Below are 27,992 nucleotides of genomic sequence, written 5' to 3' on the forward strand. Positions count from 1 at the left end.
GAATAGCAAGTAAGGACAGTCCTAACAACGTAGCAAAATACATTTTTTGAAATATAATTTACCCGGGGAATTTAATTATGATTTCGGGGTGCTTTTTTATCGCAAGGTATTAATAGAACTCATTAATCTAAAATTAATATTGTTGAATTTTGAATTTATCAGATTTTATTCAACCGTAGGCTTTATTAAACTGTCCTTGCTTGATACCAATATCTTAATGTGCTTAATAAATGTAATAATTAATTTTCTTAAATTATTATGTATTTATCTGTTTTTTTATTCAATGGCAACCTTAGTCAAAAAATATTTAGCTTTATTTACCCTTTTCAGTTTAATAACTACATGGTAGTGCTTCAATATCATATTAATGTTCTTTCCCTCTTAAAATTCTAAATTAGGTAGCAATCTACCCGCTTAAATTATTTTAAATCTACCCAAGTATTTTACCGGACAATTAAAAAAATTTCTCAAGTCGTTTCAGCTTTCAGCATAGTATCATTATCTCTAATGCAAGCGGGACGCAACTTAATTCCGTTTCGATTGATATATTACATTACCATAATTAAAGTAGTTTCGTTAAAAAAAAAATTACGATTTGTTTGACTAAAATTTGCACTTATTAATTTTATTCAAAGTATATAATATATATGTATGCTTCTCTGCGTCTGTCAATGTCTGATTTCAAATTTTGCACAATTTACCACATTTCAACTATATTATATGGACTTAAAAAACCCTTTTGCAAATTACACAAGATTTTTTATATTTGCTTAAAGCAGTTCTTTATTTTTAGAACTACCTCTTTCTTGCTTACACGAGTTCAAATTTACCAATTTCACACATAAAAACAAATACTTCAAGTTTACAAATACCTGGCGCTTATCTTCTCATCCGACCTGCAGGCAACACTTTAATAAATGTTCTAATAAAATATTATATTCGGCAAGAGAATACACAAAGGATAACAACAACTTTACAACTACTCATTGCTACATATTTTTTAAATTTCCATATGTTTCTTTCTTTCGTGTTATCTTTAAAACCCAAGACGACCATTACACCCCAAGGCATTTGCCGGTGGCATTGTGTTGTGTGGTTGGGAGATTTATGCATATGGATATTTATGCGTGCAGAAGCTGGCGCATAACTGTGTTACAACATTGTGGCAACGAAACCACAAAATACTGTTAGAAAGCAGTTAAGTCTCATGGTAGTTGAAGAGTAATTGAGAATATAATAATTTAAAGTACTTGCAGAAATGTGTTAAGTATTGGCGTGGGTGAGATGGTAATAAAGCAAATATGTTACGTATACGCCATGGTGCTGGAGAGAATACACGGAAATTGTATATGGAAAATAATGTTACTAAAGGGTTGAAGGGCAGCAGAGTGTTAAAATGTTTATTTCTTAAAGTAAAGTATACTTGGTAACTTCTACATATACTAGGTCTGCATATGTTTTCTTATAAATCTGGACTTTTAATAAGAAAAAAATATTAAGTATTATAAATTAAACTTTTTAAAGTGAGTGTATATTAACTAAATAAATGGTATCGAAAAAAAGTTTTATATTAAATTATACATACTTTAGTATATATAAATCTTGAAAAATATAAGCATATGTAAGACATCTCGATATATGATGATCATAAGCAAACCACGTCCAGCAGAAGTCATTGCTCCGATTTTTCAAACAACACATCGTTCAGTTTCATTTATACATACTAAAAATTTGGAAAGAAAAATTTGTCGAAATACACTAAACTATTAGTTTTGAAATATTTACCCTTCTATTGAAAAACTTTTTCTCTATTTCCCATTTTTTTACCAATCCTTTCCAATGCATTTGCTGAAAACGTAAAATATCTTAACCAGTTGTTACACTATTGAATAAAGATATGCGCTTCTAGAAATTAAATTAGATTAAAGTATCTTCCTGTCAATGAAATAAGTTTTCAATAAGGGACTCTCAAGCTGTTTAGCTTTATCATTGCTGTCTAAAGGGCAATGACATATTATGGCGCCAGCACGGACTTCCATGGAACTATGCATTTAACCAATATTTATCTATATATAGAGCTTAGAAGCTATATGGAGCGCAATATCGATGACTTCATGACTGGTGTTGCTGCCTTATTAACGGAGTTGAGGACTTGTTAAAGGCGGCTGCACTCCTGAGCATCTTCATGTAAGATTGCTCTGTTTTAATGGCAAAGCAGTGGTCTCGAATCGCAACTGGAAACTAGAGTTTATGCAGAGCTATTCTATTCACTCTCCAACGAAAAATGTCTCTCTCTCTATGCATTTTAGTTTCAATGTGCTCTCTTTCTAATGAGATAATGTCTGGAATATCTCCACAAAATCTCAAAGTAATTAATTATTCTTAAGTTTTGGGAACACAAAAAACTTTCCAAATACCCTTGAAAAATTTAACCTGCAAAAAACAAAAATTGACTTTGATCTGAACTGCCGAAAAAAGTTTAAATTTTACATATCTTAAGATAAATCGTAATTATTAGCTTTAGAATTGGTTTCTTTTGAGCCAGTGCAGGCATGTCAACGTTTAATTCATATTTCCATAAAGGTATAATAACTGTTCCCACGACTTTTAATAACCCTCGGTTGGAATGGCTTCAACAAATTTTTATTTTTTTCAGTTTCGGCACATTTTTAGAACAGCATGAGGAAGCGATTGGACAGTTTCGACATCACATTTATATACCCACGTCTTGTCTGCAATTATCATTCGTTTAATGAGCGCTGGGTCTAGAGCGACTGTGGCAAACATCTCTTTTGTAACCAGTTTTCGATGTCGTTTATACAAAGAAATATGGTCCATTGGTATGAGTCTACATACCCAAAATTTGAGTCGAACTATAAGAAAAGTTAAGACACTCTGCTATCTCTCTAATACAAACACGATTATTTCCAAGCACTTTTTTTAATTTTTCGATGTTATAGTCATTAACAGAGGTGAATATACGACTCGCATGAAAGGTTTTGAAGATTTCAAGATGTTATCTGAATGTTTCGTGTCACTAAAATACTTATGATAATGAAGACTCCTAAAAACATTTCTGCAACATTTTCATTTTCGGTTCCGTGGGAGTGATTTCATAAGAAATTCAAAAATTCTAGCAAAATCTATTTTAAATGTTTTTCTATATTAAAAATAGCCAAATAGCGGCAAGCATACACTAATAGACATAGAGGTCATACTTCATACAAGCATAAAATGGTTGTATACATACGTAGCAATTCAAGCAAAGCATGTTTCTAAAACCGGTTTCGGATTAGTGATTTTTAAGGCGAAGTTTTCTAGGGATCAATAAAATTTTTTTCGGATATATTCGAATAAAATTCGTTCGTTAATTTTGGAAATATTCGAATAAAATTTAATAGTAGGTGCATTTTGATATTCTTTTGATCAATTGTCAGGATCGGTCAAGTCGAAAAACCAAATCGCATATCTGTCATACAAATACGTAATTTTATAAAAAAAATCGACCTGCTCGAGTCGACATGTATTAGAAGGCATCAAGAATCAAAAATGAATTTATCTGATTAAATCACTAATTGCTACTGGAAAAATTCTGGTGCACCGATTAAAATATCTAAATGCATAAAATTGAGTTATGTAAAAATATCTGATTTATTTTCTTTAAAAATAGAAGTGTTATTTTAGTATCATCGCTTCTGCAGCAGCCAATCATAAAACAACAGTACCGTCATGACGTACGCAAATAATTTCGTGGTTCTATTTTCAAATAATTTTTTATCCTCGCCACTGCAGCTGCTGTCGTTCAAAATGCCAAATATGCGCACACCCATACATACATAGACACATGCATCCTGCAATGGCGCACTTCTAAATGACACACAATTATATTTATCTGCGAAATAAAATTAAAGAAAAGTCGCATCCGCATAAATGTCTGCACGCCAGTTTTATGTGGTGGTAATGGTGCATGTCAGCACTTTAAACAAAAAATCATGACAAAAAGACGCTGCAGCATCGCTTTCGATGTGTGTGTGTGTGTGCGATGTCAGCATATAACAGGATTTGTCTGCTTGTTCGCTTTGAAGACATTTTCCAATTTATTTTGTGTCTTCACAAGAAACCCGTTGCATTCGACGGAATTGTTTGGCAGTTTATCGAATAAGTGTGTATGTTTTATGTGCCGTTATAATGGCGTACGTGTATGTGCAATGTAAGAGGGTTAAATGTGTGCATAATTTAAGGTTCCAGATTGCCAAAATCACAGTAAAAATATATTCGATATATGCACTGCAAGTGGATTTGGCATCGTTAAGGCTTCATGAGAGCTAAGGCTCAGCAGTCTTTATACTATCTCGATATGTATACATATGGCAATACACATAAGGCAGCCTTTCTTAATACGCCTTAAAGTAAGCTGATTTTGATAATACGCTCAAAACTGCGCAAAACTACAGTCGTCAGTGTATCATATCAAGCAGTTATGATTTTGTCAAAAATATAAAAACTAAACGACTATGCAGCTACATAGCAGGAATCTCATAATCATCTGTGATATGGAAAAGCTGATCAATGTATATTGAATCAAATCCATAATCAATTTGGAGAGTATGGTAATCCATGTAAGATAAGTTAAAAACATCATTCAAAAGTTTCCATGAATTCTTTTGCAGAAACAAATTAGATTTACATAATTTTCCACTAAATCATGTCTCATTTAATAAATAGCACGTTCAATATTGACTCCAAAAGCTTAAAAAAGTCTGGTCTATTACTAAGGACCAGTCACTCCAAATAACCCCACTAGTAGTAGTCTATTGTTGTTAAATCACAACTTCTTGGAAGCCATTCAAATTCATAATTTCCTGAAATATTCGAACCTCCAAACATTTCTCGCAATATTTCGGTTGTTGCACGTGCTACACATCACGTAGCCTCGTCATGTTGGAAACCGATATTGTCAAGATAAACGTCTTCACATTGGAGTTCTGCTTGAACATGAAATAATAATAATATATAAATATAAATTTCGAATATTATTTATGACTTTATTAGCATTAGCATGTCACCACAACTAAAAGAAACACTTTTTTTTGGGAAAAACGTTTAAGAGGTTACATGGGTTTCCTGGGGTAAAAACTAGCCTTCTTGAAACATTTTTTTCACATATAAAAAATTAAATATTTTATTAGAATTTTTTATTGTTACACACACATACATACTATTAACAATGAAACTCTGAAATTTTTGGTAAAAAATATTTTAAACTCGGCTATTGCGGCGCCATTTCCGGTGACCCCTTGGAAAAAAAGATAGATAGCTAAAACCTTAACTTAGAACCAGGACGAAAGGAAAAACAACTGAAAATTGGTTTTTGGTGAAAGTGAAAATTTCGCGTCAGTTTTTTTTTCAAATCGGAAAAAATACTTCGTCCAAGTCCTTAAGAATTGTATCATGAACATCGCTTTAAGGGGCTACACCAGTGTGACACTTTCAAAAAAAATTTTTTTTTTTTGCTTTTTCGATAGTTTATATATTCAAAAATATCCTGTGAAATCGGCAAGGTCGTATCTTGAATAGTTTTTGAATAGCAGCGTTTTAAACAGCGACCGCTCAGAGGTGCAAACATATACGCGTTAAACGCGTTTCTCTCGAAACGACATTTTTCAAAATTGCCGACATCATAACTCAACGAGAAAATGATCGTCCGAATTCAAATTAAAACTGCCTATCGTTGAATAAATTTGCTATACAATGGACTACGATCTTTTTGATTGGTTGAAATTTGTCAATTTGGCATTAAAAAAACGACCATTTTTTTCGTAAAAAAACGATTTTTTTTTTTTCAAAATTACGTAATTTTCTTAATTTTTGATATTTTTCCAAAATCGCAGTTCATTGTATATAAAATATTTTTAAATTTAATAAACATTTTGATTTTTTTTGTTTCGCCTACTCATTCGACCGGAATCATGCCAGCAGTTGAGGCACTTTTTTTCGGCACTTACACAGACAGCACATAACTCCGTTATTTTTCAATATTTTTGTAAAAAAAAAAATTTAATATAGCTAAAAATATACCTTATTACGTCCATAGAACGTCGAAATATTCAATCTAGTACTTTTTTTGAAAAAAATTCACGAAAAGCGCCTAACTTTTCATGCGTCACACTGGTACAGCCTCTTAAGTAGTTCTCGAGGAATCTTTCCAACCCATTTCAAATACGCAGATTCGAGAAAAATGCGTTTAAAGACGACACGCTTAGCTTAGCTAGTCTCGAGCGCATAAGTTCTCAAGGCTGTATTACCGAAACTATTTCTCGGATAAAATTTTAGGACAATATTCTAGAGGTGTTGTAGAATTTAATAAGACAATAATTTTTTTTAAACCCATGTAACCCCTTCCGCATTTAAAGCTGACTTAGCGACATGAGTGGTTCATAAAAGAGGTTGCCATCTTCTATTATCTTTCTGATTTTTAAACCTGGTTTTCGTATTGACATCAGAAGGTCAAACTTCATATGAACATAAAAAATGAAGGTTTGTTCTAATCTAGGAAAAATTGTTAATAGATTGTCCGGGTCAAATTTGATCAGATGGTATTTTAAGTAGTAGACAATAATAATTTTTTTCTTCGTCTAAAATCTTTGTTTATCTTTTCCATTCTTGCTTCGATCTCAAAATTGTAACTAAAATCATAATACACATAATAAACGGTTGTGTCAGGCACAACAAAAACACACACTAAATATCACATTTCACTACAGCCCATCTATAAATATCGAAACGACACTTTCTGCATTTTTCAAAACAACGTATCATCAAAATATTCAAAAACGAACTTTTATTGATTACGATTCACTACATTATAACACACATATACCCAAAATTTTCAGTTTCAGCTACCAAAAGCTAGCACCAAAATTAAAATTTTTGTTTCAACATTAGTAGTTTCTGTTTTATATCCTTCTTTTCTTTTCCTGTTAACTTATGAAAAGTGAGTTACGTTATTTCACATTTTAAGGGCCTTGCATGTCATAACACTTATTATTCACTAATGTACACACTCACGCAATGCCACTCAAGCGATTTGAAACTGTTCGGCGATAGTTATGTGAGCAACACGAAGCCTGAACAAAATGTGCAATTAGTTTGAACGCTCCTCTATTCGACGGAGCTATTAAAATTACTTGAATTATACAGACACGCGAGCAAAGTGTTTAAAATTAAATAATTGTATTAAAAACTTCCACAAAATAAACTTTGTGTAAGTTGTATAAAGGTTACAAAGCTACTCATATGAGAACAATGTTACACATACCACATGGCGGACCTTAATTGACATTGTGAAAGTTATACTTAACTTGATTCGAATTAATTATAGCCGCAAATTGATAATTAAAGGCATTTATAAGGAGTGGGTGAGGAGGGGAAGAGGAGGTCATAATTACAATTAATATTTAATTAACCTAATATTTGACTTAACTATAACTGTCACTTACTTTTGTAAATAACTTTAATACTTAAGTAAAAATTCGACCAAATATTATTTATTAGTTTACTCACTCCTAAACTGTATAAAAAAATTATTGCTTATTAGGTATATAAACAGGCAATAAAATTTTTAATACCAACAGGAAATCGTCAAAAAAACTTTTCTTCAGTTTTTGAGATATCGATCTGAAATTTTGGTCACATTTTTTCCTCTCCAAGAAGCTGTACATTTTTCCAAACCACCGATATCGGATCACTATAGCATACAGCTGCCATACAAACTGAACCATCAGATTATTTTCCTTGTACTGAAAAGATTTTTATTTCACGAGATAACTTCAAGAAATGGCATAAATTATTTTTTGTAGCAATGCTGTAATCTCCGAAGAAACTGTTCAGATCAAACTACTATAGCATATAGTTGCCATACAAACTAAACGATCAGACATAAGTGATTATCTGGAAACCTTATTGATCTTACGAGATATCTCCAAGAAATTTTGCATGGATTATTGTCTCAGACAAATGAGTAATCCCCGAAGAAATTATTCAGATCGCGTCACTTTACCATATAGCTGCCATCCTGCTATTTAAGGAATCTTTTGTATTGGTGAATTATATTATAGCTTCCTTGCAACCGAAGTTTAAGTTTTCATTTTTTTTTCTGGTATTACTTGGTGTCATAGTAGGAATAATTACTATTTTATGCTGCCTTCACAACTTTCGAAGATAAGTTGTTGCGAACTTGAGCGAGCTGACTTCTTCTAATCAATCATCATTCAGGCAATCTAACAGCATTCACAATCTCCGACCTTCATTTTATATTGTACGTTTATAACCACCAATCATAAAATGTCATAAAACTTCCAAAAAAATTAAAATATTTTTGACCTCCACAAAGCAAAAACCATTATGAAGACCATACACTATCAACCAAACTTTATAAAAACATCTTCAGTCAAAACCAGTTACATTAACATTTAATTTTTCATTTCCTGCACTCAGTGCTCAACCAACGATTTTCTATAACCCAATATGCCATTCAATGTTTTTGCTCAATTTTCAACAAGTTTCACTGCCTTCGCTGCTCGCATGAATCAATGTCACGTATACGCCATGTAGTGCCCTTTTAATTGTTCACAAGTACTTCTTGAACTTACGCACACACATATATATATACTTCTATAGACATACGTCTATAAAATTTAGTTAGTTGCAACACATACTTAAGCAGCTCCTTACATATAAAATCGAGCATATTTTTTGAATATTGTAGTAAGTAATCCAAACTAACAAAGAAACGTGCCCTCATAGTGAACTTGCCGATTATGAGTGGCCAAGCAAACACAAACACACACATGCACGCACACACACGCGCTGCCACGTGCCACTATGATGCACTTGCGCCGACATTGTGCACTTGCATAAGCACTTATGACTGCGCACTTACATGCATATTTGCATGACATTGAAAAGGAATATCAACAATTTTTGAACATCGCCGCCGCCGACGCCGCGTTCAAGGGCATTTTGACAAGGCATTGAAAATTATTTGCGAACTACATGGCACTTGTAAGTGAAGGGGAAAAATGCTGTAGCGGCGCGCCCGGTTATGCTGTGTATTTCGGGAACTTTTCTAAATACATACACACGCACACACAGAATTAAGCATTGTGCGAATAGTTGTGGCCTACATTCAGGCGCAAGCGAGTTTTATCGATTCGCCGTTTCGCGTTGGTAAATTATATTGCACTAATTTTTTTACACACCATTGATTACGGAACTGCGCCAGCATTTTGCTGCCTGCAGCAGTGCTTAATGGCGCTCATGAAAAGTCCCTGCGGACTTTTAGTGGATTTGAATGTACGGTGAGTTACGTAATGAATGTAAATTGCATATTTATGAGTTGTGTTTTTGTGAATAATTTATAAAATTCAAATTATGAAATAATGAGTGTTTTTGCGAATTTCGGAAAGGCAATAAAAATAGTTTTAAGATGTAAGGTTGAAATTTGAAAGCGCATATAGCATACCTTGCTAAGAAATACTAATTTCTATTGAAAGTATTATTAAAAAAACCGTAGAGTCTGAATTTAATCTATTGAGTTAATGTGAAAAATGTCAACTAAAAGATCAAAATACTTTATATTAGGCATATAAGGTTATGGCTAAGCTCAATTTCATTTGCATTGAACGCCAAACCTTTAATGTAATTTTATATATTTTAAGAAAACCTGTTCACTAAATTTCATTACAATATCACATATTTTGATAAACTCAAACGGTTTAAGTGAAATGGAAAGTCGGAAATCATTGCATTGGATATAATATATTAAGAGCAGAAAAATGGAAGGGCTGATTATAAATTAATTTTTGACTTTGCTCAGGTATACTTGAGAACTTATTTTCAAGCAATTTTAGAAGTATAAACATATATGGAGCAAAGTTAGCAGAATGTTTCCAAATCCAGAATATCGGTTATTTGAGAGCTAAGGCAAGTTTTCAGCTGATTTTATCCATTTTAGGCACAAAGATACATTTTTGTTAGAAATATATGCTCTTGCTCCCGCTGCCGATATATTCGGTATAAAGTCTACTGGAAGTTGGAAAATCTTTTAATTCGGTATATGGGGTTCAGGAGAGCATTGAACCGACTAAACCAGTTTTAGATGCAAAGGAATATTATTGCCAAAAAAATATTTTTCTAAATTTCAATATAATATATGAAAGATTAAAATCAACCTTACGTACTGGGGTCTACATATTTGCCGTATGGATTATTGAAACAATATAGTCTGATTTCGGAAATTTTTTGCCGTAAGATGAAATACCTTCATTGTACTATTTAGCAAAGTTTTAACTGGATACATGATCGGTTCTAAATTTGTATACTGGAATGTTTCGCCTATTTTTACACTGTTATGTGGAAATGTCAGGATAATATCACACGCCAATGGGTTTTCACAAAATGTGAGAGGTTTCAAACTCATCGTCTTTTTTGACTTCTATAAAGTTTTCTTTCAGTATACAGTTTTATTTTATATGTACTATATGTATATTTAATAATCGATATTTATATATAGATAAATTTTGTTATCGTTTAACTTTTGTATCGTTTATGAAATTTCAGTAAACACGGCTATACAATAAGTCAAAGAATCCCAATCTCACAAAAGCTTAAATCGGTAAATAAATTTGTATTTAAAGAAAATAATTATAAGGATACGATAAATATTTTCAAAATGTCATTTAATGCTCGAAATTCGTTAATTCTTATTTTTATTAATTTTGCAAAAATTACGTTTCATAATTATCGATATTTTTAATAATCGATACTTCAGAATCGATTAATTTTGTTATCGATTGCAAGTTATGAAATTTCAGTAATTTGTGTCAAAAACTTAAATCGATAAATAATCATGTATTTGAAGAAACATATTAGAATACCTTATTTACCAATTAAACAGTTGAACAGTGTCATTTTACGCTCAAATTTCTTTATATCTATTTATTTGTTAAAAAATAAAGTATTTCATAATTATCGATATATGTATTTAATAATCGATCTTTAATTAACGATAAATTTTGATACCGATTTATTTTTGTGTATTATTTATTTACTTTGTAAAACTTGTATTTCACTATTATCGATATATTTAATAATCGATATTTCGTTATCGATAAATTTTGATATCGATTATTTTTTATATCGTTTACGAAATTTCAGTAAACATGTATATAAATCAAAGAATTCCACTTACTTTTCTGTGAAACATTAGTTAAGTATAGAGTTTCAATTTTACTATCTTTCCCAGACAGCATTTCAAGGACGTGTTTATTCTAAGTGTTCGCCACTTATTATTATTATTTCTACTTGCACAAAAAATTTTCAAAAAAGGGAAATATAAATCCAATAGTAATTTTTTTCAATACAATCTTTAATCAATTAAATAACACGAAACAAAATACAAATTATTTAAATGGTATATTGGCACTGTTATGTTATCCATCTGCGGCCAATTATTTTGCAATCTAAAAAAACACTTCATTTGCAAATGTTATTTTCCATTTATTGTTTATCATTCTTTACACACAATTTGGTAACGGGTTTTTATAGCACGTTAATTACATAATTTGATCACATGAATTCACTTTAAATAAACCAAATGTTATCTTGCAATTGCAAAAATATTTAACATTTCACTGAGTGAAACAAAAAACCGCCACACAGACACAAACACAAGCTCAAAGCAACAATGCAAAAAGTTCTGCTTCGGCTGCATATTTATTTAATTACACAACCGTTATGTCCACCTGCTGGAAAATAACAATTAAATCAGCTATAATTAACACTGACAGTGGGGACATTTGACATTTGCATTAAGTGGTGGTTAAGCGAAGGCCACGAGCCACGGCAAGAGCTCACAGTTAACCGTATTCAATTGAAATGTGAAAGGGGAAAAGGTTATTAATATATATACCAAAAAATATTTATAGATAAATCTATTGATTTTGCTTTAAAAGTGAAATGTTTGAAATATTGCGCGGATTTTACTCTAATCTGCTAGTACTGCTCTAAATAATTTCGTTAATACTTACAATATGTGTCAGTCGTCAGACGATCGATGGTGTCTTGCTTCAATTTGGAACTCTTCTTACCCATGGCGGCGACGCTGCAGTTAACGCTTTGAATTCACAACACAAATTTCCCTACTTCTTGAAGTGTGAGGGTTTAGTTTTAACTTAAACTAGAATTTTTATAAACTAGTATGTGTAGATAACGGCTATATATATTTTTTACTTTTTCAAAAATTATTATAATCTTCAAATAACTTTCTTTCTCTAACCTCAATTTGTTTTGTATTTTTACACTATTTGGTGTTATACTTTGTTTTATAAATTTTCGATATTTCTTGGGATCGAGTATTTTGTTGTGAAATATTCAATTAGGGAGTATACAGACTAGGGGAAGTTGTAGGTTGTATAGTTTTTAAGTAGCGTTTGTCATAATTGTTTTGACATTTTAACTGCTGCGTTTACTGAAGATCTGAAAGGAATAAAAATTGCAAATTAGTTTAATGTATTTCTAATTTGAGTTAATAATTTAGAAAGTTTATATTTTTGAGTAAAATCAAAAATAGAAAATACTGTTTATATAAATCACTTAAGGGGTTACATGATTTGCAAGTCGACCTCTCGAAACCAGAATCGGTATCCTGATAATATTATATATATGCAAAATTTCTACATCGATGGTATAAAACTAGAAAATAGAAACTTTTTTGCTACTCGGACAGTAATGCAATCTTATAGCTCCTGACATCCGAAAGCTGACAGTTTTCACAAATCGATACCTTTGCCATATTTGCCACATTTTCTGGCTTATCACCGTCTCAAACACGGACTTATGTTCGCGCAAAAATCAAGCATTTAACTACGGACCGAAAATTTGGAAGAAAAATGGAGCTAGCTCGGGTTCTTCTACAATCCCACTCTAACTAGTAGAAAGAACTTGAACAACGAAATATACAAGGTCCAAGAAAGTAGATTTTAAATCAAAAGTTTAGTGCAAGACCGAAATAAATAGAATAGTCTCATTTATGACAAAATCGGGCTTAGTCCACCGTGTAATAGAGACGAACAACAATTGTATACGACTGCCCAACTTGATCAATGTGAGTTTTAATTTTTTGGTTTTTAAATGTATAAAAACCATATTTGGATAAGTTTTTTGGTCTCGAACAATTTGAATCGCTTGAAGCGAATTTCATGAATAACATCTTCTGTATCTGAATTATATGATATTTTAACAAAGGTGAATGCACCTGGACTTCTTTTTCACCATCTATTGAACCACAACATGTTAGAGTCCTACGGGTAAAACAAGATGAACGTTTATTCCCAAAAAATTCACTCGTGGTCAGTTATCCAAAATTAAATCTCAACAATATTAGCTAAATAAAAATAATTCGATGCTGTATTTTGCTTGTTTATGCTTTACAGAAAAATGTCAGTGGATTTGGAAAAATAGCTAATTTGTTACATCCCTGTTGAACAATATTTCTAAAGTTGGAGCAGTGAAAACCATAGAATATATCCCATCTCATCTGAAGGCAAGGCATTCGCATAAATAATGTTCCAATATCTCATCATTCTCCGCGCATACTCTGCATTCCGCCGAATCTACTTTTCCAATTTTGTGAGCGTGAGATCTTAAGGGTAGGTGCTCAGAGATAACCTCTACAAGATTACTTTGTTATGCCCTGTGTTACAAGAGTTCCAAGACCTGATGTGTTTCTCTAGGGTCTATTGCTTCAAACAGCCCCTGAAGGAGATGAATGTTCTGACACAGCTTAAAGGAATTGTGTTCGTAGTGAACCAACGTTTCGTTTCCTTCAGCCTTTCCGTTTTTTGTGTTCCTATATGACTAGGCACCCGGTTGATATTAAAAGAGTCACATACTAAAAATTTATTTATTGCCTAATTGCATGACATAAAGCAGTAAGACTTAGTATTGGCGCTACGAAAGCCTTAGTTTCCGATTGCCTGTCAACTAAAAGGTTTAAGAACTTACTGGTTAGAGCAGTGCCCCATTTGGATTACTACGGAAAAAGCCAGCTCTTGTTAATATTTTACACTCCGATCTGTCGGAAAATATGTAGATTCCACTATTAAAACCTTCGATTACAGAACCATTGTTGCAATCTTCTCTACTGGAGAAAGAAAACATTGTCTTCAATTCCTCTGATGCAGATCTCCTTTTCTCAATCACATTGTCAACTTAGCCCGAGTTTATTACAATAGAGTATTGACTTGAAGACTAACCCGCCGTGGCTTCAATTAGATTAGTCTATTTGTATAAATTATGTAAGACGATTTAAAGCTCCCCCAGGAGGAAGAGCGGGTATAACAGAACATTTCATACTATTGCAACTTGCTAGGACCGAAGCTAGTTAGATAAGCCTTGTTAGTTATATGGGGTCTAGGGCGAGTTTTCACCTGCTTTTATTCATTCGAAGCACAAATATGTACCGTTCTAAAAAAAAACACACTCTTTCAGTTTTATTGGGATGACTCACATATTGAACGATAGAGTATGCGGTATAAAGTCACCTGGAAGTTCAAAAATCTTTATATTAGGTATATGGGGGTTAAGGGAAGTATTAGCCCGATTCAACCCAATTTTGACACTCAGATATACGACTAGGAGGAAAGAATTCTCTCTGAATTTCAGTTATATATCAGACACCTTCATCAATATTTTCTGTGGCAACATGTTGCAAGTATATTAAAAAACTAAAGAGTAAAACCTAGCTCTTTTGGACGAAACTTTATCTATTTAAGAAAAGAGTCAAAGTATTTCAGGCTAGTGATTTTCTCTGCATGTCCACCTACCTTTCTATCTATTTTAAAATAAAATTTCGCAAAGAAATCTCACCAGACCATGCACACAGGATTCTAAAAGCATCTTTGAAATCTCGTTTTAACCCGTTCACTTTGTGTATACCATTGTTGTTATTGTTGCAACGTAGTTACTGTCGTCACCTTCGCTTTGTTGTAACATTCGTTTTACTCGCTACCAAATTGATTTCACTCTTTCTCTATCTTGATTTCGCTATTAGTCCTTCTAGTCCTTCAAGTCTTCTACTTGTTTCCATACGCTTTAACTGTAAACAGTTTTCGATGCACTTCAATTTGGCTAATGCAACTGCCGCACATACAGACGAACACACACAGCAGCCGTTACCCAAAAACATATTTAAAAACGCATTATCATGCATACAGTACACACACACGCACATATGCATGACAGAATGCTCGTTGTGCTGCTCCGTTGCACTCACATATGTATGTATGTTTGTTTTCACATTCGTGTGCCAAACGCGTGTGTGGCTGCATATATATAATACATATGTGTGGGTGTTGTCGTTTGTGTCGCCAGCAGCTGCACTTCAGATTCTTTTCCATTGTCTTCTGGCTTCCTTTCGTCGTCGCCAATGATTCTGCTTTTTATTTCACCATTTTATTTTCGTCTACTTGTTTACGTTTTTGTTAGTTGCCAATGGCAACAGCCAAAGTGCTCGGCATTTAAGATGCTTTCGAGGGCTCCTGGGAGAGGGCCAAATGCTCGAAGTTCACGGCGGCATTGTGAACACCCTCTGCACCGCTTAGACGAGCGTGAACGCGCAAGGTCTGTCATTGTGTTGCGGACACAAGTGGCGGAATAAGAGACAATAGGCGGCGTCAAATGGAATTTCTTAAAGCGCGCATTTAGGCGCATAGTCAATGTCGAGGTTAAGGCAACACCTCAGCTTGAAAAGGTTAAGTGAGGTATTTTCTCTGTGAGTATGATTGCTATATTTCTAAATTGTTTGTGGTTAATTAATTTATCAATGCGGGAAGAGCGGTTAGCGCGATGGGTTTACGCTATATCACACTGATTGGATAAAATCTTATACCAAAAACACTTCTGACGCAGTTTTGTGTTTACTGATCTCAGTATTGCATAACCACCAGCGAAGGACAAATATTCAATATTTACTTTATTTGATAGAAGCGAAATCGAAAGTCAGGCAAAGAGGCCAATTGTACAAAATATCAACAAAATAATGCAAATCGACTAGACCGACTTTCATAAAAGCATTATTCCCCAATAGCTAAATATGCACAAAACCCCTTTTAGAAACATTAAACTAAGATAAGCTCGAATTTTAGGGCCCTCACAAGCTTACTATAGACAAAAACATTCATGGATAGAACTACCATCTACGAATCGTTGCTAAGTCGCAACCAAACTGACCGATTTCAGAAGCGCATGTTTACCAAAGCGATAGTAGTCAAATTGGGATGAGCCAGAGTAAACTGTGGCCAAGCTCGTAATAACGATCAGGAAAAGTTTCCTGTAGGTTTAGTGAAAATGACAGGAAATAATCTCCTATAAACTATTCCTCTATAGCTAAACTCTTAATCCGGATCAATTCCGGTAACGTGGAACCGACTATAGTGGGTAGTGTCTTCTCCCCGCTACAATTTAGCTTCTATATTCCGAAACTCACCCAATTACCGGAACGAATTGCCAGCACTCATCCTCAGATTATTGTATTATACTGACGTCAGACAATGGAATCGATGGTTCGAAAGTAAATCTTCGGAGCCTGATACTGTCTCTCCCACAGTGATCCTATTCACCAACCGGATTTCAATACCACAATCGATGGATTTAAATTCTGACTGTCAACAAGATTTTCGACATTACACTTGACAACCTGAACTTCTTACCACCTCATGCGGCCCCAATTATTTCAAAAGTACAGAACCGCAACAAAATCCTCAACTCGCAGCTCCTGGGAAACGACAAAGAAACATTGTTGGCAACATACTACTGTGGTCAAATTAAAAGGTGAATTTTGTCCATTTCACCTCCTTCAAAGTAATCCCCTCCCGCTGCAATACACTTATGCCAACTGCCAACGAATTTTCCAGTCAACATAGCACTTGGAAAAATCCTCCGAAGTGATGGTCATCAGAGCCTTCTTCGGTTCAGCTTTTATATCCTCAATTGAGTCTAAACGGTGTCCTCGAAGTGGTCATGTGAATTTGCTGAATAGCCAAAAGTTACACGAAGGTAAATCGGGCGAATGCGGTGGTTGCGGCGCGATATTAGTTGAAAATGTGGCGAAGTGACATAGTAAAAATAGTTTATCGAAATTTAGCATATGTCACTAACAGTACTACCAACTTACAGAAAAAAATTTACCGATTCGAAAAACACGCGTAGTATAAATTAAGAATTCACCTTTCAATTTGATCGCAGTAGAACAAGGCAATCGGCCGGTCGGTCATCAACTACGCCGCACCTGGATCTACTGAATCGCAAATGGGAAAACTTCAGAAAAGTCAAAATAGTGTACTTCGTTCCATCACACGATGACTCTTGATGTCCCCTGGCGAACACTTACATAGTGAGGCCTCCGTGCTTCCGGTTAAGGAGCACACGCACTCCTTTACAAGCTGTTTCTGCCTAAAGCAATAGGTCCTAAGGCCTAGGACCATTAGTAGGACACCTAACCTGACCGTCATTCACAGTGAAACCGTCAACAACTTCACCGACTTCCACTCATAGCAGACAAAGAGCTCGAATTTTTCCGAGAATCTAGAATGACCCTTGCTTACGTCTAGGACGGCCATCAACATCAACTGATGATGAACATACAGGAGTTGGTACTTCAGGCTTGACTATTAACAATTAGAGATCGTACTGGCATCGTTGCCGGAAGGATCGGTGAAAACAATTTTCAAATACTATTTGGGCCTAAAAAAGTGGATTCAAAATTATTCATTTTTTTTTTTCAAAGAACAGCGGTTCGTTAACGTTTGTGAAACAAAGCTTCTTGACTACCAGGATATCATAAAACGTATTACTACTGGTGATAACTCTTGTATCTATGCTTACGATCTGGAAACAAACGATCAATCAGCCGAAAATCGTAGCAAGGGTGGGACCACATCAAAGCAGGTCGAAAACCAAGGTTTTGTTAAGAGTTGTTTCAATTATCAAAAACCGAATTCCTTCCGACCGGCCAAACTGTCAACTAGGAATATTATTGTAGTGTTATGCATCTTTTGCGCGAAGCTATTCACAAAAGGGGCCAGAATTGTCGGCTGACAACTCTTGGTTTCTGCACCACCACAGTGCACCGGTGCAAACTGAATTGATTCTTCGTGAGCTTTTCGCCAAATTTTCAACCAATATCGTGCCGCAACCACCGTATCGGAGATTGGAAAAAACGTTGGCACAAGGTAGGTAGGTAGATAGGTAGGAGTGCAGCCCTGATATCTATCGAACGCAATTAGCACTTTATGTGCCCTTTTGATACACTATTCGTAGAACCTCCTGTATCTGCTATTACGTTTCATCTTCTCTCTCAAAACATTTTGAGGTTTCGATGAAACTACTTATGTTTGATATGCTTTTAGTGGAAATCCATTCAAGGTTTGCTGCTTGATGGATTCCAAGTCTTTTGTGTCGGACCTGTGCTAGAGCTAGGCATTCGCAGAGTAAGTGGAAAATTGTTTCCTTGTTCCCTGCTACTCCGCAGTCTCAGCAGATGTCGTTGTAGGGCAATCCCATTTTGGACACATGTTCCCGAAATGGCCAATGCCATGTTGTGATAGCTGTTACTCTGTAGATACTTTTTCTTGAGCTATTTAATAAGTCATTGGTTATTTTCCTGTCATATGTTGGCCATAATTGTTTAGTTATGACGCATTTTGTAATGTTTTTCCACTTGTTATTTGCAACTTGTTGAAATTGTCTATTGATCTCCCCTATGATCGATCATAGCGGGCTTGGTATTAGCTCCGCCTCGGATTCGTTGAGGAGAGCTCCTTTGCCAACTCGTCTGCTTTTTCGTTACCGAAAACGTTCCTGTGGCCGGGAACCCAGATTAAGTTTCGTAGGAGCTTGTCTTTTATTGCGCTTAGTGCTTTCTTGCAGTTGTGCACTGTGCTGGAGTTTGTCATGGGTGAAGACAAGGCCAGGAGCGCCGCCTGGCTATCCGTAAATATAGTTGCTTTATTTATATTCCCGTGGTTTTCCAATAGAGCTTCGCAGGCTTTTTCTATGTCTAGTACTTCTGTTTGGAAGATATGCTAGCCAAATTCGGTAGACGTATAGAGAGATATGCCTAGATCAGCGGAGAATACCCCCGTGCCTACTCCGCAGTCCATTTTGGACCCGTCGGTATAGACTGAGATGGTATCCTCCTCTCCTATTGAACCTCTTCTCCATTCTCGTCTAGATGGTATCCTCACCTGGAAGTGTCTATTGAAGTCCAGCTTTTGGAGAATGTGGTCTGATTTATTAATGGTGAGCTTGTTTAGGATTTCACTATGTCCGTAGTTCTGCTGGTTCCAACCACCCAATTCTTTTATTCTTATCGCCGCAATAGCTCCTGTTTTGTGAATAAAAGTGTCCATGGGTAGTTGATGCAGGACCACATTGAGCGCATCAGTCGAACATGACCTGATTGCACCAGTAACACCCGCACATGCTGCTCTTTGTATACCATTTAATTTTTTGTGTTGTATTGTTTGTTTAGCACTGGCCACCATATCAGAGCTCCATATGTACCTAAGTATAGGTCTTATGACAGCCGTATACATCCACATGATTATACTTGGTTTGAGGCCCCAGTTCTTGCTGACGATTCTCTTACAAGTATTGTAGGTCATGTATGCTTTATTTATTCTATTTTTATATTTATTTTCCAGGACAATTTGGTGTCAATCTCCACCTCCAAGTATGTAGCTGTGGGGGATAGAGCGAGTGTTGTACCGTTTAGTACCGGAAGTTGAAACTGAGGGATTTGGTTCTGTGGCACAAGTGTATTTGGGCCAAGGGGATTCGAGGGGGACAACATGGATTTTGAAGAATAAATTAAGAATTTTAAAATTATGAACAAAGTCGTAGTATTTTTTGCTCTTCATAGTAAATGACCCTCGCGTAATAGCTCTAACTACCTCTTTGCCTACCTATCTAAACCAAGTCCTCTAACATCTCTCTCCCTATGATCATAGAACAACACATTTCTGAGGCTTACCCTAAAAAGATTTCTGTGACAATCAACTTGAACCTAAAATAACAACAATAAAATTATCAATACCTTAACGAACAAAACGGTGGATATTCGGAATAAATCTTATCATTCCAACTATGCTCAATGAAACCTTAATTTGAATGCCAAAATAATGTGTTTTCCAATGACCATAAATAGTATTATTACAATTGTTTATTTTAAAGAAATATATTAATTATTTTACAATAATTTATTTTTCAGCTAACAATTCAAAATACAAGACGATTTTATTGCACTTAACACCCAAGAGAGTACCTACTCAACTGCTTCCGTGGGAAATTTCTTTTTGTGTTAATGAAACACAGGCCTTCGCGCATTAGTGGTAAGTTCATACCTACATATGCTCATATATTGTATATATGCATATATATATATATATATAAACATGTATACAGAAAAGTTCACGCATAGATATATATTAGAGTGAATGTGTGTGTACTAAAGCACGCCGTTATTATAATAGTACTAGGCGGAAGTATACTAGTAAGTGTTAGCTCCCGCACAGCGCCAATCTTACGAACAAGTTAAGACACGGTCGGTCCGTGAGCGCAGCACACGTGCAACAGAGTCAACATGATTTAATGACACGCGACTACGCGGGGTATGGATTCAGGTGTTCAAAGTGCATGTGGAACTGGAAGCTTGCCTACAAGCTTACATATTAGTATAGTGTATAGTACATATGTATATGTTGAGCTAACGTATATGCATACTCACATATTCAAAAGAGTTATTTTAGTGTGGCAGCTCAGTCGCAGTGAGATTTATGTGTGCGAAAGATGCTGCGACATTGTTGCATGCATGTGCTTGCAACACACTTACAAGTTTGTATGTGTGTATGTATGTACATATATTCGCTTTCATATACATATGTGTATGAATTTTTAAATAACATATGTATATATTGCACTGTGTTGGTATATTTGACCCAGAAATTTATTTGCATGTAAATAAACTGGCTGCGAAGCACTGCCGAATTACAGTGCCAATGTGCAACGCATTTACACAGTTGTAACGGCGAAAAAATCGCATGCTGCACAAAAATTTGTTCGCAAAAATGCAAGTGTATGTGTAGGCAGTGGTAGAACCAAATTTTTTGTGAGAGGATTACAATAAAATATGCGCTGCGACAATGCTTTTTCTAAAGGAAAATATCTTCTTATTTTTCAATGAATTTCAAGCAATTTTGCTTATATCGAGGAGCTTTAATTTGCCATATAACAGTTTAAATATTATGCTAAGTAAATACGTAAACATCTTTAATGACTCCTTATTAAATCCCACAAATAGTAGACGCCAAGCATAATCTTAGCTTATCTTAGACCGAAAGTATACATTAATCAGAGTCAGTCATCGGTATGTCTTTAAAATCAAAAGATCTTAAAAGTACTCCATATTAGTAAAAATATAATATCGCGAAGAAATTTTATGGAGTATTCTTACCCACTGATATCTAGCGTGGTCTGATATCTAGCGTGGTCTAATTTTGAACCTCGTTACCTCGTCACGTTAATGTAAATACTTTCTAAAATTCTAGGCAAACCAATTATTGAATATGGTTCACTAATTTGGAGCCAATGGTGCTACGTTCACCTAATCACGATAGCACCATTACAATAATTCCTCATTTGATTAAGTGGTTATCTTCATAGATTTACTTCTTTTACTAGTCGCCTAAGGCTGATTAATCTTCCAAAATGAAAGCCATTTTATCTCCTAGTATTGAAAACCTATAAAGAAATTAAACCATTTTTATATCAAAAATCTCAAATTGAGCTCTGACTTCAGTACATTTTTGGGATAGTTTAGAAACCTAGTTCTAGGCCACTAAGGTTATCTAGTTTTAATACACTTTTTGACACCATATACCATTCTCAATATCCAATAAAAAATGGCTGAAAAAAGATAATTTTCCAAGAAATTCGATGGTATTGAATATTAAGGATACTCGTTTTAAGGAGGACTATAACAACTTGCAAATGAGCATAAACACGTGAATAGTCAAATTTTTTCAAATAATACTTCATTTCATAAATAAATAAGAGTAATGCACATTTATATAAACAAATTTTAATCACCAATTCTGAAAACAGCGTTTCGATAAAAACGCTTTTAAAGCTATGGGAGCTAAAAAATTCTTACAAATATAATCATAGCTCCGAAACTAATTTTCGGAAAAATTTTAAATTTTCGAAACAAGTACCCAAATATACAATACACGAGCTTACATTTCATATACCACCATTGCGTTTTTGCCTTTTTTAGCAAATGTTCTCACGCAAACGCCTCAATACGCCCAAGTAGAACTCCTTATTGATCATTTGTCCCTCCGGAACAAGTTCATGATGCACCAAACCAGGAATACTGAAATAAGCAAGGAGCGGCTTTTGGCGAATTTTGTGCGGCTTTCGCGTAATTTTTTTGGCTTCGACTCGTCCTTTGATTTATTTGTATGTCAAACTCATAAACTCATGTCTCATTGGCAGTTATAGTGCCCTTCAAGAATGTGAGGTCGGAATTATACCTTTCTACGCTACTATTTTTGAAAAAAATTCAGCTTTATCGGGACGAGTCGAGCAAGAACGCGAAATATCCACCAAAATCATTCCAACGGACTCCCGAGAGAGAGAAGTGCGTTCCAAAGTAAACAAGACTTTTTGAATGGTGGCGCCATCTATATGTCATTGAAATCTGCTATCGTTATGGATTGTCCAATGGGAATTTCATGACATTTCATTGGTTGGAAGTGAAGTTATATGCGTTTTAATTGTCAGTATGTTTGTGTTATCGATGCGAAAATGTCCAACAAAGAGCCAACATTAAATTTTGTTTTAAAATTGGTAAAGCTTTCATCGAAACATTTCAATTGATGAAACAAGTTTATAGTGATGAAAAGTTGATATCCCCCAGTAGCAGAGGCACTGAAATAAAAAGGAGCATTTCAACGTCTTTCAAAGTGGTCAAACTTAAATGACGATCATATATGTGGGCCAATCAAAATCATTTGTGATCACCCTGAAATTCCACCGAAACTGTGCGCTAGATCATTAATGGGAAACAATTCACCTTTGAAATGGCGAAACTGAGTGACTTCTTTCTTTTCGGAAAAAGTGCATTGGACCATGAATTTTAAACGTTTTATATATTTGATAATAAGAAATAAGTTAAAAACTGTAAGGCGGAGGACCTTCTCATTGCAGGAAAAAGCTCATACTTGGAGAGACTTTCTTAAAAGTATCTAAGAACTCATTGTTAATATTACGAAACAAAAGGATATCCGTTTAGAACCACGCTTTTATACCATACATATCAAAGATCGATTTTATGGAATTCCAACAGAATGTAAACCCTTAAAGTTAATCTGGGATGAAGATATCTAGTTTAAGCCTCAACAATTTACGATCCCTTGGATTTTTGGAAAATTCATGCTCCTTTCAGATCCTTCTTGAAATATCTTGAAGACATAGGTGTTTTGGAACTCATGCAATTCCACACATATTCAATATATAGTTGTAACATTTATTCAATACTAAAAACTTCATTCCAACAAACTCACCAACTTTGGAAAATTACTATAGGATAAATCAGGTTATAACGGTTATAGCTCCTTAATGTGTTCGCTATAGCTATCATTGCTACTAAATAGTTCATTAGAGAGGTTATGTATAAAATGAAAATATTTCTAATCAAAATGGCACTGACCCACTGGCGTTCACACACGTAAAAGCTGTGACTGACAGTTTAAATGTTTGCATTTTCAGTGTCAATGCGACAAATATGCATATGTATGTATGCTGCAGACATATTGCGCTAGCTGTTTGCAAACACCCGCAATTTTTCACAGGATTTTGTCTATTTATATGAAAAAATTGCCAGCTGTACACGGCGTATACGCAACCCGCAGTTTTGCAAATCACAGCGACTGCTAGAGTACAGTAATTATTGAGCTCGTCGTCTTCTTTTGCAAAAATGCGTAAAAATCAAAAGCGGAGAACATTTTGCCTCAGGCATGCTGGAGCTATATATAGCTGCATTTATCAGCGTTTTTTAAACACCACGCCTCGCTGCAATAGTCGCCTTATTTGACTTTAGTTTAAAATTCATTGCAACACTTTTTCGCTTTTGAATTTTTAACCCACTTTTTTCGTTGCATTTACATTTCTTGCCACCGCGCTTATGTGTTAAACAAATTTTCAAGCAACGCCTACAGCGTTAAGCTCTTGAATGCCGCACAAATACTGACCTACTAAATGTTGGCATTGCAGCAAGTGCGTCTATATGCATGTAAATGTGTGTGTTGCATGTGTGCGCTTGTAAGGCAGTGCAGATGTGTGAGCGCTGGTAAATTAGAGTAAATAAACAAAGCCGCTCATTATCACAGGTTGCAAAGCGGTAACCAACAACATGAGTATGTGAGTGCGCCAACAAAAGCTTGCTTTAAATTTACAGCAAACTGCGGCTGGCCATGAGTTCAGCTGTATTTATGTTGAGCCGTAGTCGAACTACACGTTACGTCTGGCTACCTTTGTATCGCTGTCCATACATCGCATTATGTTAACTGTACTCGTATATTTCTCCAGTGGTGCGTAGTTAAGCGTAATCCTTTGGAAAGCATGTTTACATTTCCATGCGCTTGCAACGTGCCTCAAAAGGGCGCGAGCACACCTTTACATGCATATTGCACATTTACATACAGTTATATCCCATGCATGCACATTTACATATAAATATAACCATTTATAGTATGTATGTAAATGCATTCACTACAGCTACAGCTTCCTTTAGCTGCTTGACTCGCTTTGCTTGCGCTGCCTTTGAGCCGCAGCTGGTCGTTGCAGTCTTAATAGTCAGGTTGTCAGGTATTTTTTGTCTGCTCTCATCGCATGTGCAAGATTTAAAATATATTTCAACATGCATTCGGCTTTAGTCGTGGTCTTCCTTTTTCCTCCATATAACCGACCATTAATTCGCCATGCTTCCTTTTACTGCTACCTTTGTGCACTTTCTTTCTTACTACCTTCAATCAGCTGCTTCTACCAAAGCTACTTGCCCAGCTTATTCACTTTCCTTTTATCGCTTAAATTCAACTCCCTTTCGGCTTACTGCCGAACAGATAGTTTTTGACTGCAACTTTTTCTCAACTTTCAAGCAATCTTCTCTCGATATATTTCTTTCACTTCACTTCACCTAGCAATGCATTTTCATTGCTTTCTCGCTAAATCCATGCAATTTTCTCTGTAAAAATTTCTTTATTTTTATTTTTTTTATAAGCAGTGCGGTATATACTCGTACAAAGTTGCCATGAAATTTCTAATACCCAGAAAAAATTTTCAAAAATTTCATCAAGTATACTATATACATATATATATATATACATAGAAAAACAAACAGATGGACGCTCCGAGTAGACAGAGCCATATCCTTATATCGTATCTTCAATACAGCTAAAGTTAACCATTTCACTTGGTTTTCCTGTTTTCAAAGGTAGGTAGATAGGAAAGTTCTGAAATATCAAAAATGGTCCCCATTGCATTCCGAAAATATATATATATTAGAGAGAATTTTCTTAACTCGATTTTTCACCTTTATGTGAAAGGGTTGCCCCTTTTTTTAAACCCTCGAAATAAAATGAAAATAATTACCCAGAAGTTTCACATTCACACCGGTTTTTAGCTTACTTGTTACGGCTTAGTAGGTTCGATTTAATGATCAATCATAGCAGAGATCTTACTTGGACAACTTATAAAAATATCAAATTCATGCCAAATACCGTAATAAATCGAAGAAGCACTTTGAGCCGATCAAAAATTTCTTTAAGCGACCAATGTCAGTTGCGACTAAGTCTTCCGATTCGCCGAAGGGAAAAGTGACGAAGTATTTCAACTTTAATTTTGGTTAGACTGTATCTTAGAAGAAAGAGTCTGGATGTTACCACCTCTATATAGTTTTTACAATATATTTACGTACAACTGGATTTTAAATCTTACAGCATGAATGTCTTTTGAGCAATGCCCAATAAAAACTCCTACAATTGCCGCACGATCAACTTTGGCAATACTAAACAAATACAGATAGTTCAGTAGGTCTCCTTTATTCTATCCAAAAGGATCTCGCAGTCGCACGGGAGCTGGTCATCGACCAACGTCGATCAAGCAAATTCTAGGCAGCAAGATGACACCTGAGATCCAACTCGTTCCCACTTCGATATGAGCACAGTACGGATACGTTTTTCAGATATATCTAGTATGTACAGACATTCCTTGACTAACATGGAGCGCAAAGTTTGCAACCTTCTTCTTTACTAGCGTAGAAAACGCTTACGCGGTTACAGCCAACTTTGTGCAATGTGGCGCCAATAGGAGATTCCAAGCGAAACGAGGTCCTACTCCTTCTGGTCTTTCCATCAAATGTGATATTCGCCGTGGCCAACGCGCAAAGGACCATAAATCTTTCGCAGAACCTTTCTCTCGAAAACTCGCAACGTCGACTCATCAGATGTTGTCATCATCCATGACTCTGCATGGACGGGAATTATGAGTGACTTATAGAGTTTGCTCTTTGTTCGTCGATACCAATTGCCTAGTGATCTTGTTGTTGGTGTTGATGCTATTTTCCAAGATAGACGAAGTTATCTACGACTTCCAAGTTATGACTGTCAACAGTGACGTGCGTGCCTAGTCGCGAGTGCGACGACGGTTTGTTTGAAGACAGAAGACTGCTATCGAAGTGAATGCTCACCTCACTGAAAGAAGCTGAATTATGGAGCAGTAAGTCTACTGCTATCATAATAGCAGACTCTGTTGCCTGAAAAACACTACAGTAGGCCGGAAACGTACGCTAGGCTTGGGGGAGAGAGCTCCCTACAAAAGACTCCAACCTTCCCTCCTACTCTGACCCATCTATGAAAAAATCACTTCACATATCTCTCGTCAATATGTGGGTGGAGGAGTGGGCACTTTAGCGCAGAGGTCCAAATTTTCAGGGTTGCTATTAAAGGAAAAAATTTCGGCAGGGCTTACACAACTTTTAAATGTTTTAGTATTGAATCTAGTAGTTAGTTTCTGTAAAATTATCCCATTTTTAAATGGAAATGTTTCACCATGAAATTTAGAATTACAGAAAATATTATCAATGGCAGCAGCACTAACTGTACCACACTACTGCTGACTAAAATTGACCAAGCCTTAAGACTTCAGACTTTAAACCAGAACTTTTCACATCAGCAAGATGAGAAGCTGCGACAACAAGCAAAGTCAGAGGCTTAATGCCTGGTTTCTTGGTAGAGAATGGATCCCTATTCAAGAACATTCTCATTTTCACCTTTTAATCAATATATAATATAATATATGTAAAAAACACATACATATTTAAATCTTCTTTCCATCCTTTTATCATTAATCTATCTTCCTTCTTAATCTCCTGTTAACAAATACATATATAAAGATATTACAGTAATTTTAATTGTAAATGTATTTACAATATTTAGATTAATCCTTCCTTTTTCTTACTATTTATTTAATTTACGTTGATTTTAATTTTACAAACAAGAAACAATTGAAGAACAAATGCATCACAAAGCTAACATTTCTTATAAAAAACTACTCGCTAATTTGCACTGTCAATGCCATTTTAAATGGCAAATTTAAATTAAGTCCATAACCTTTTCGTCAGCACTTAATCTTGTTCAAAATTCATAGAATCATTCGTCTCATCGGACCGCTGCTTCTTTTCCTCTTTCGCTGTTTTTCTGCCATCTTTCGTTTGATCAAACCCAAAAAGCGTCCACTCACAAAATATTTGTCCAAGACTCTGTAAACTGATTCCACCTCGTTTTGGCGTGCTTTCATCATCGTAGTCGCTCTCA

The 27,992-nt window shown here is 35.0% G+C and overlaps 1 protein-coding gene and 1 long non-coding RNA gene across 7 annotated transcripts in view; one reads left to right on the top strand and one right to left on the bottom strand.

The window, feature by feature from the left end:
- LOC120773891 (frequenin-1) overlaps positions 1-27,992 on the bottom strand; it is a 95,550-nt gene that overhangs the window by 55,108 nt on the left and 12,450 nt on the right. For all 5 annotated transcript variants that reach the window (XM_040103066.1, XM_040103067.1, XM_040103065.1 and 2 more), the window contains exon 3: positions 12,090-12,537. In XM_040103066.1, the coding sequence (XP_039959000.1) occupies positions 12,090-12,153 (64 nt within the window). In that variant the 5' untranslated portion in view covers positions 12,154-12,537. The remainder of the gene's footprint in view (positions 1-12,089; positions 12,538-27,992) is intronic.
- The window catches only part of LOC120773893, a 212,728-nt gene that overhangs the window by 28,962 nt on the left and 155,774 nt on the right, over positions 1-27,992 (top strand). For both annotated transcript variants that reach the window (XR_005705198.1, XR_005705199.1), the window contains exon 2: positions 20,330-20,450. This is a non-coding gene — a long non-coding RNA (uncharacterized LOC120773893). The remainder of the gene's footprint in view (positions 1-20,329; positions 20,451-27,992) is intronic.

This window comes from Bactrocera tryoni, chromosome 4, assembly GCF_016617805.1.
Source record: "Bactrocera tryoni isolate S06 chromosome 4, CSIRO_BtryS06_freeze2, whole genome shotgun sequence".
NCBI lineage: Eukaryota > Metazoa > Arthropoda > Insecta > Diptera > Tephritidae > Bactrocera > Bactrocera tryoni.